Here is a 10,353-nt window from a genome sequence, read left to right on the forward strand (position 1 = left end):
TATTTTACAAAACAGATACAAAATTTTATCTTGAGTAGTTTTAATTTTAATTCAATTAATAAATGTATAAATTAACATATGTTTTTACTTTAAGTTTTTAACACTAAACTTCACTGCAGTTAGAAATTTACAGGAAATCAATATCAGGTAAATAGGGGGTCTAACCAACACGGAATAACATGGCAAGGGGTCTACGGCACAAAAAAGTTTGGGGAAGTCTGCTCTAGTTAAACTTAACTTCGCTTATAATGCTAGACATCTCAGTTATGTTTTCCTTGACCGCTTATAAGCAGTTGCTATGTTATATAATTAATAGTGTGTAGTCTTGTAGCTTTAAAATAATCATTGCCCACATCCAGCTTTTTCTCCTACGCCTATCCTAACCTTAATGGTCTCCAGCTGCACGAACGATATCCTGCAAACTGCCATTTAAGACGGGCACTTCTTCGAGCTATACCAAAACGTATAGAAACATAAATAACGGATCTTAAACTCATTTATCCCACAAGTTAGTCATGACTCAACAAATCACTGCAGCTTGTGTTCAATGCTAAATCTAGTTAAGTTTCACCTCTTACCTGACCTTGATACCATTTAATAATCTATCTATTTATAATAAAAAGAAAAGGTGTATGCACACTAGATTACAAGTGCAATTTCTTATTAAAGATAAATATTATTTATTCAACATTTGAACTTTTAACACAACTCCTATTGATCGTCAACTTATTATTTTGATTTTGTTATTTATTTTACCTTTTATTGTACTTCACTACACAAGGTCTTATAGTTTTGGAGAAGCAGGAAGAAACTTCACATCAACACATCTTTTAATAAAGTTTAACAATTCAGATTTATACATATACACTTTATCATATGTAGCCTGAATGAAATCACTGTCAAGGATTATTGTCGTTTATCTATTCTCTTATATCAATTCACTTTAAATATGTGTTTCGAACTTGCAAGTGGTGGTCCAATATTTGCAAAATTTTATTTAAAAATCTGATTCCATTTACTACAAGTTGTTTAGACGATTTGCAGTAAAAACTTTGGTGTAGACAGTTTTTTACGGTGCCTTGTAAATACAGTATGCACGTCTCTTTTTTATATTTTTTTTAAATATCCAGAATATATTTTTCCGCTTTCTCAAAGAGATTAGCGGCAATAAGCCGTAAATAGCTCGGATGTCTTTTCAATATTCGCACCTTTATCCCAAAGCATCAATCAATAGGAAATAATGTTGCGGAAATAACTTGACTTGTGTTGACTCTGTGTTTGGCACTAATCGGTGTAACATAACTCCTGAAGATGCCCCGTGGAGGAGTGAGACACGTGTTGAGTAATTTGGCGGTGGCGGTTGTGTGATTCGCATTGTTTGCCGCATACGCATTTATCAGCGGGCTGGCGGGCGGTGCATTTGTTGCACGACTACCACTGCATGTGCGGAAGTGGCTAAATATTGGTCCTTCTCTTACTTAGCTAAAGCTTGTCTGCAAGAGACTCAAAGTGAGGCCTCCATTGAGGTTTAGATTCGATATTCAAAAATGCTGTTGACAATTTTGTACTACAAACTTTTGTCTTGGCGATACAGGTAATGAATTGTATGTTGCGAGGTCTTATGGCTTTGCAATCGTTCGAGTCGAAGTTAAAACCAGAACCTTCGCATTATAATAGTGTTATATTCATTCCACACAACACTTAAAATATGAAAATAAGGTTTTAAAACATATACTAATAATATCAATATAGAAAATAAAACATATAAATATTAATTTTAAAAACGACATCACAATACAAAAGATACATTTTACTTTATCTGTCTAATCAAGACAGCACTACATTTGGTATTTTTTATATGTATATATATTTAATATACTGGTGAAAAATAAAGTTTGTCCGCCATTTTCAGCGATGAAGACGACACGAGCAGACTGCTGCGGCAGCTGACGAGGATCAACCGGCCGCTGGGCGTCACCTTCCCGCAGATGATCAGGCTGATGAGCCAGTGTCAGCAGGTACGCACAATACACTAAATCCACCGCCGCCCATTTTTCGAAAGACTAACTAATTTTAATTTTAATTTCACCATTCATTTATATTCAAATAGATATTTATACGCAATTTTGAATCTTCAAACATTTTAGTAGTAGAGTAATCAGTTAGTAATCGACCACTGGCTTGCAATGTTCATCTCCTGAGAAGATAGAAACTCAACAATTGTGTTTTTTAAATGAAAATTAACAATTTTGGATATGTATATTATAATACCAACCATACAAATGAGTTAACTAATCATTGTTAAACATGTTTTAGTTGTGAAATTAAATATTTTAATGGGAATACAAAAAACACTAAGTTCACAAGAAACCGTCAGCCCGACTTGCATGGATCGCGTCAAGTTTGTGGCCATTTAAACACGTTTAAACGGCCTCCCAAACATTTCTAAAGTTTAATTTATTTCAAGGATTTTCTGCCATCAATGTATTGTTATAAAATAAATATAATAAAATAGTCGTACATGCTAAACCGAAACAGTTAATCCAAAATGATCAAGACTGAGAAATGACCTCCTCAATTTCGTCTGATATTGATCAGCTTTTATCTAAAAAACGCCAAAATTGTAATTAAAGATTTCAAGTGAAATCATTTTTCTGTTCTTTTCTTGTTTGTTTTTATTTTTAATTAGATTTAATATATGAAATCTTCACTATTACTAACTTTCACTATTTTTCTTCAAATGTTTATTATAAATATTTTTTTTTCATTATTAATAAGTGTTACTTTATGTGCGCGTTAAAAAAAGTTAAGTTCGAATTGGTCCGTTAACTAAAAAGGTTGCTCACCCCTGATTAAAAAGATTAATTTGAAGATCGGATTTACTGGGTCATATGGATATCCAACGCCTTATCTCGTAGAATCTCATAACTAGGAGTGCTGCAAAGCACTTGAAACTTCGGGTATTACAATATGACCAAAAGTATATAATCTTCAAAATAAAGATAAAATTCATTCATTCAACATTGGATTTTTTAACATAACTCTTATTGATTGTTTACTTTTTTTACTCTATTGTAATTTTGACTTTGCTTCGCAAGCAGGAAAACACTCAACAACAACACATATATTAATAAAGTTTATCAGAGATTTATACATATACACTTTATCAGATATAGCCTAAATGAAATCAAAACAATCAAGCGACATCACTGCCAAAGATTCCTGTCATTTATATATCCTCTTATTAAATAATAAGCTTTTTCCATTAATTTACTTTTAAAAAGCGTTTTGTATTTTGTAAATGATATTCCAATTATCTTTGCGGAATTTAATTAAAACAGTTTCATAAATCACTATAGATTAGCTAATTATTTTTCCATGAATCTTTTAGAAACCAAAAGTAGGTTAACAGTTGATCGCTTTTAACGTCATATTACGTAAAGATTGAGTTTGAATAAACAAAATAAAGTTCTTTCGTATCTAGTACGTAACATCAACGATTTTTTTTCTTAATATTTATTTTTTGCGTGAGAGAGGATAATATTTGCGCAATGATCATTATCTTTGTGCCTAATCATTCCATTTGATTGTTGTAAAGCTAAACTTCGCTGTTTCCCCTCAAATCGTTCAACGTAATAAGATTACGTCACTTAAACCCTGAATCATATTTCAATAAAAACATGTAATACCTTTAAAACTAGACAAGAAATATTTTGTAGTTACCTATGTTTTTTTTTACTATTTAATCTGTCCGCTACATTACATCTTTGCCAAAAATCAAACATAGAACTCAATGGAAAGCTTCAAAAGAGGCTTTTGTCGGGAGACAAGCTGTAACAAAATACTTAAATGAAATGTAAAAAAATGCGATGAAAATGAAAGTAAATGTGAATGATGAAAGAAGGAAGAAAAGAATAATCTGTGATGGACGACAATTTGAACGTGTATTAAAGAAAAAAGTTAAAAAAAATATTTGTCATCTAAGTCTGTCTCTGTCTGTTTCCTAAAAGCATGACAGGGTGGTACGAGAGGAAAAACACAAGATAACGATTGCCGATATCAATATCACTGAAAAAATTAAAAAATAATTTATGAGTAAGCTATAAATAGCAGCTATGTAAATAAAAGCTATTTTAATTTATTTAGTCGGCTATAAACGTTACTTCAGACCAAAGATATTTCGATTTTAAAATTCGAATAGTTCAAATATTAGCGCTACAAAAGAATTTTTTAGGTTATTAACAAATATTTACTTTTTTTTTAAATGTTATATTGGTTCCGTTTTTAGGGGTCTCATTATCATATTGTTGGGACATAGATTTTTATTTTCGAGTAAATTTTTTCATTTTTTATTTACAATTTTCCTCTTTCTTCCTTCACGGTATCTTTCGTTCTTTATCTTTTCTTTTATCCACCATAACATCTTCCTCTCCTCTGGCATTATTATCATCACTTCACTCATAGCCTTCCATCCCTCTACTCCGTAACTATTTTTATCCAAGTGTTATTATCACAGTTTTCTCATGGCGTTTACCTATTTCCTATACTTTGGTTTTTATCTCTAAATTTTACTCTTACTGATTAGTTTATGGTTTACCTTTAAATTATTTTGGCGTTTACAGCTAAGTCGAGTTTGAAGTTGTAAAGTGCTGATGGCGTCTAACCTAAATCTTTTTTACAGTACCTCCCTCAGGAAATTCTATATTTCACTGTGTTAAAAGCTCGTCTAGCCTTATACCGCTTGGGTAAATGTCCCCGAGAAAAAACCTCGGGTTGAATTTTCACTCAATACGCGTTTAACGTTTCGACTTACAGGAGTCCAGGAGTCTCCTGTTGGACCTCGACTTGGTCGGTTAACTTTACTTCGACTTCTGATAGAGCTATCAAAAGAAGAAAAGACAGGAGAAACTTTAACTACGCTTATTTCTACATTTACCGAAGGTTTTCATGCAATGTGAATTAAGATACATTCTCTCTGGCAAGGAAATACCTAAAACGAGATTAATCCTAAGCGCCTTCTGTTATCTGCCGCCTCAAGTCTGAGTTATTTCGTTCACACAAGATCTCCTTTGTTACTTTTAAGGCTAAACTTTCGCCTATCTTGAGGAGTATCTTGAAAAAAAAAGACGTGAAGACATAAAGTGTCATCCTGTATAAAACAGAAATGGATTTGAGACAGTGACGCGCAGTAACAATGGCGATGATCCGCAATTGTCGCCCACAATGGGGTGTTTGCGTGAATTGGCGACAAACAAAGCTGCTTTGCGAGTACTCGGAAATACATTCTTTTCTTAACAAAAATGCAATCGAATTCACGTCCACGATATCTCATATATATGCGTTTCATTGACGAACCAGTTTTAAAGTGAAAAGATATTAAACAAACTTCTGCTTTGTGATTAAACCCATAATTCTTGAAGTATAGAAAATGCCTTCTACTTCTTATTCTTATCAGCTGATAGACGCCCATAGCATGAGTCACCTCAAATATCTAATGGAATCAGGCGTTACTTTGCAGAAGTCCATCCTAAGTAAGAAGTTTGGCACTAATAGGTGTGTAACATAACTCCTGAAGATGCTCCATGGAGGGGTGAAACACGCGTTGAGTGAATTAACGGTGGCATTTGTGTAATTTGCATTGTTTGCCGCATACGCATTTATCAGCGGGCTAGCGGGCGGTACACTTTGTTGCACGACTACCACTGCATGTGCGGAAGTGGCTATATATTGGTCTTTTTCTTATTTTTGACCAGTTTTGGGCTAACATCCAGCGACTTCCCGTGATCTTAACGATGTCGTCGTTCCAGCTAGTGGAACATATATCCAACTCCAAGCATAGCTCTCTATTGCTCTTCAGGTAATTTTGAAGCCCATCGTAAACGAACACGTATCGGATCCATACCTTACCACTGATAACACATCGACCATCACCACCTACGTCTTCATACAATGCTGTATTTTAGACGAAATGTTTCATCTAATTCTGCAAGATATCGCTTCCTCAAAGTGAATGGATTGGATAGAAATTTTTTTAAAAAAATATATATTTAATATTGGTTATAATCTCACCAGTGGCAGATCTGAATTTATTTGTGGAATTTTACTGTACATACACGTACATGCACATACATATACTTTTAACCATAAATAATGTATATAATTTTTTAAAAAACAAAAATAAGGTGTATACAGCGCATTTATATTCTTTCTATTAACACAGTTTTTTAAAAATAATTTTGTATGTTTTTGCGGTCAATGAAACATTATTATATATCAATATATATAATCATAAAGCAGCCTTTTATGTTCATTCATTCACTTCTCTTCTAGTGTAACTCGTACAGATCGCAGCACGTTGAATTAATAAATACCATAGTTATAGATTTACATTCAGTTTTTGTAATGTTATGTACATTTTTCTATTCTTTTTTATTTTATAGTCGTCGCGGAGGCCATGTAACATAAATCACTTAATAACGTGCGGCTCATTACCTCAGTACGCTTTTGATCATTAACCAAAATGCGACAATCGAGGCCATAATCGTATTTATGCCGATTTGACTTACCTTGGCGTATTACGAAATCTTTTTTATTTACACTTTTAACCCAAGCCAAACATCAAATTAGACCTTACTCCGCGCTACAGATATAAAATAGTAATCTAAATATCTGGATTTTTTGTGAATAAATAATCTAAAAATATTATTACAACAAATATTTACAAAATACGCCATTATTAAACATTGTCGGTTTTAATTTAGATATATTAAAACTAAAACATATTTGCTGTTCAAAACGAAATTGTTTTTTATCTGTAGCTTGAGTCTAAATTTAAATTTATTACAAACAAATAAGATAAAAATTAAAATATTTTTTTTTCTGTACACGTGTATCCTGTAGATACTTTTGTTGATAATTAACAAATTAATCTATTTTTCTTTGTGATTCCAAATTATATTTTCACCATCAAAGCTTCTAAGTGATAATACAATATTGACAACTCATTTTTGACAGCTTTTAATTTTTCCCGCCTTTTGAAAACCATCGACAACAATGACATCAGTGACTTTTCATTGAATTATGATCCGTGATGTAAATGATTTGTATGATTTTTATTGTATCTTATTGGATCATCTTTTTGTATTGTTTTGTTTTACGTATCTGGCTTATTGTACATTGCAATACATTGATAAAACAATGATATTACGGCATGTTCGTGCGTTAGGTGATTGTCTAAACAATCAGTTTCAATGTAACGCGATAACTTATGATTGTACATTGTCTCTTGTATTCGTAATATATTCCAGGAAGAGGAAAAGCTTCATATATCATATTTTAAATTGATTCTTAGACTACAGTTTTAATGTTATGTTGTAGATTTTACGTATAGAAAACTTTAGTAGAGAGGTCCTATGTTCTAAATAAGACTTTTGTGTGCAGTGTACCTCATGACTGATCCATCTGGAAGGCTATTACGCAATGCTTTTGTTTGACAAATTAACATAGCTATTCATACAACTGCGGGAATGATATGAAAGTTCCCATAGTAGGACGATACATTAATTATAGTCCTGTTACACTTTCGGCATTTCTTGAAGTCCATCGTCTACTAACAAGACGATTATTCTGGTGTCGATCTGGACTCGCGGTTCAGCAAGCGGTAGATAAAATATGAAGGTTGAAGTGGCACTTACAGGGTCTTCTTTTATATTTTCCTGGTGTCTAGGTGGAGGGTGTGGAGGCTTGGGACAGCGGGCGCCTGGACGGTGGGGTAGGACGAGAACGAAGCGCAGCAGCGCGTCTCCGGGCAGGCGGCGCCCACGCAGGGTTGCTGGGCGGCAGTCCGCTCTCGCTGCTGCAGGGCATCATACCCGGTAAGAAACAAGCATTTCAAGAATCATCATGGGCACCTACGTATTCACGCCACTGATGCAATCATGCTGCACAGATAACATTTATAATACTTATTGCTTATTAAATAAAGTTTCATGTCATGAATATAGCTAGCAATATTTTTTTACTAAAATATTTTGTTAAAAAATTCATTGCACTGTGAACATGCTAGTTATGTTTTTTGGCAAATTTTCGTAGCACTAAAAATGGCGTAAAGAATCAGCAAACAACAAGAAGAACAACAAGATTAATATTTATTGGCGCTTAGCGCAATTTTGCTATGGTAGTGATACGGCAACTTCGGTAACGATGGAGTTGAGCAACTTTAGCTATAGAGGCGTTATTACACAAGAAACAAAATATATCTTTTGACTGTTTGTGTATTGTTACATCTATACATATTTAATTTATTAAGTGGGACATATCGTTTTCTTGAATCCAGATGTTTTTGTCGTGGCCAGCTTTTCTACCATTTACATCTCATTTACATTTAAACCTTCAATGGATCTTTACAGTAAGCAAGCACAAGGGCTTGGAGAGTTTCAGCATTGGTTTTATCATCGTGTTGATCTATTTGGTTATTGTTCCACGTATGCGCAGGCACAAAGTGGTGCGGCACGGGTGACATCGCGGCGGACTACCACGACCTGGGAGCGGACCGCTCGCTGGACCGCTGCTGCCGCACGCACGACCTGTGCCCCACCAAGGTGCGCGCCTTCTCGCGCCGCTACAACCTCACCAACAACTCCCTCTACAGCAAGTCGCACTGCACCTGCGACGACATGCTCTTCGACTGCCTCAAGAGCACCAACACCTCCGCCGCGCACCTCATGGGCCACATCTACTTCAACCTGGTGCAGGTGCCGTGCCTCGAGGACCAGCCCCGCGGCCGCCGCTTCCGGGACGCCAAGCAGGGCTTCTAGCGGCCCGCCCTGCAGCGCCATCTCACGAGAACTTTACGACTTCGCACAGTTTTTGTTTCATTGTTATGCTATGATATTGCATTTAAAGTGTGCGGTAAATGTGTAAATATTTAGATATTATCATGTAATCTTACGAATAAATAAATTATATTTTTAACCTGTGATATGTCTGTGCCTTGAAATGTTCTATGTAATATTTGAAAGATGGCGCTGTTGACAATTATGGACGTAGTCAATTTTATAGTTAAGAATTATTTATTTTTCCAATGGCATTTTCTTTCATTTTTGTTTAAAAATCATTTTAAATTACTTTACTGCGGCGACAGAGTGTGTTTTGTGATCAATAAACTTTTAAGCAATAAATGTTAATTAATTATACCAAATAAATCTATTTAGTATGAATTTGCATAAAATTTTTATTAATACTTTTTTATACCCTGCTCCGAAATATTATTACTCTTCTCGATCGACACGATTAACCTTGTAGACACGGTTGTTTTTCGAGGAATTTTAACTTTTTCTTTTCGGAATTATCCTCAATTTTATTCGACTTGGGAGGTGATTTTGCAGGCCAGCATAAGATATAGGGCTATGAACGGTATTTCGAAATAAACCTTTCATTCTCTTTCCTAAATTATGATGGTTTGAAGAAGTTTTTTTATGAAGGATTTGGATCCCCAGTGAGATTCCTGTTGAACCTACAATTGCATTTTCGAAGGGTTTTAGACATCAGAGCGAATTATTTAGAAAGTGGCATTTATGCAGCTCTTTAAATAATATTTCCATGCGAAGTTTGTTTTTCTTTATTGATCCAAAATTCTGGAAGGAGCGACATTTTAATTTAAACGATTGCACTGGATAATATAACGTAGCAATGATATTTGTCAATTTTTTCACTGAAAACGTCAACACCGACCGCAGGATCTGTTTTTCACTTTTTCACGTTTCGATGTTCGCAGCAAAAAGCATGAGTGGGATTTTAGAACAATGTATGATAAAATTGTTTGGTATATTACGAGGATTTAAGGACAATCATGAAACATGAATGGTATACGAAGGCCATATGAAGAAAAAAACTTCACTTTTTGTTTTGAAAATTTCGGGCTAAAACTATTCATTTGACATATATATAATGTACAAAGAGTTTATAATTGCTTATAAATTGTGTTTAAAAGTAGAAAAAATTAGACCTTTTGATATTTGTATGACACAAATATCAAAAGTTTTCATTCAGAAACGTAAAAAAAAGAAACATCTTACTGATAAAAAAATACAAGGGCAATTGTCGCGGTCGTTGTGATCACAATATCCTATTTTTATCGATGTCGAATGGTAGCACTAGCTGTGACAATTTTTTTCCACTTATTACACAATTCCGATTGCTAAGTCCAAAGTAAACGTGGTAGTTTACCTATGTGGTAAAAACAAAGGTAAAAGATGTGCACAATTATGTGACAATTATAGCAAGAGTACTCAAATATAAATATTTTTTACATTAGTCGCTTACATTCATATAAATAATAAAACTTTTCATAGA

At 34.0% G+C, this 10,353-nt stretch overlaps 1 protein-coding gene across 1 annotated transcript in view; it reads left to right on the forward strand.

Moving 5' to 3' along the window:
• LOC137933280 (uncharacterized) overlaps nucleotides 1-8,912 on the forward strand; it is a 35,990-nt gene extending 27,078 nt beyond the window's left edge. The window contains exons 2-4 of the mRNA XM_068777165.1: nucleotides 1,913-2,018; nucleotides 7,727-7,874; nucleotides 8,494-8,912. Coding sequence (XP_068633266.1) covers nucleotides 1,913-2,018; nucleotides 7,727-7,874; nucleotides 8,494-8,816 — 577 coding nt within the window. The 3' untranslated portion in view covers nucleotides 8,817-8,912. The remainder of the gene's footprint in view (nucleotides 1-1,912; nucleotides 2,019-7,726; nucleotides 7,875-8,493) is intronic.
• Nucleotides 8,913-10,353: the final 1,441 nt, after the last annotated feature.

Source organism: Battus philenor, unplaced genomic scaffold (assembly GCF_028537555.1).
Source record: "Battus philenor isolate CCGP_79_NKW_IND1 unplaced genomic scaffold, ilBatPhil1.0.hap1 SCAF_13, whole genome shotgun sequence".
Classification (NCBI taxonomy): domain Eukaryota; kingdom Metazoa; phylum Arthropoda; class Insecta; order Lepidoptera; family Papilionidae; genus Battus; species Battus philenor.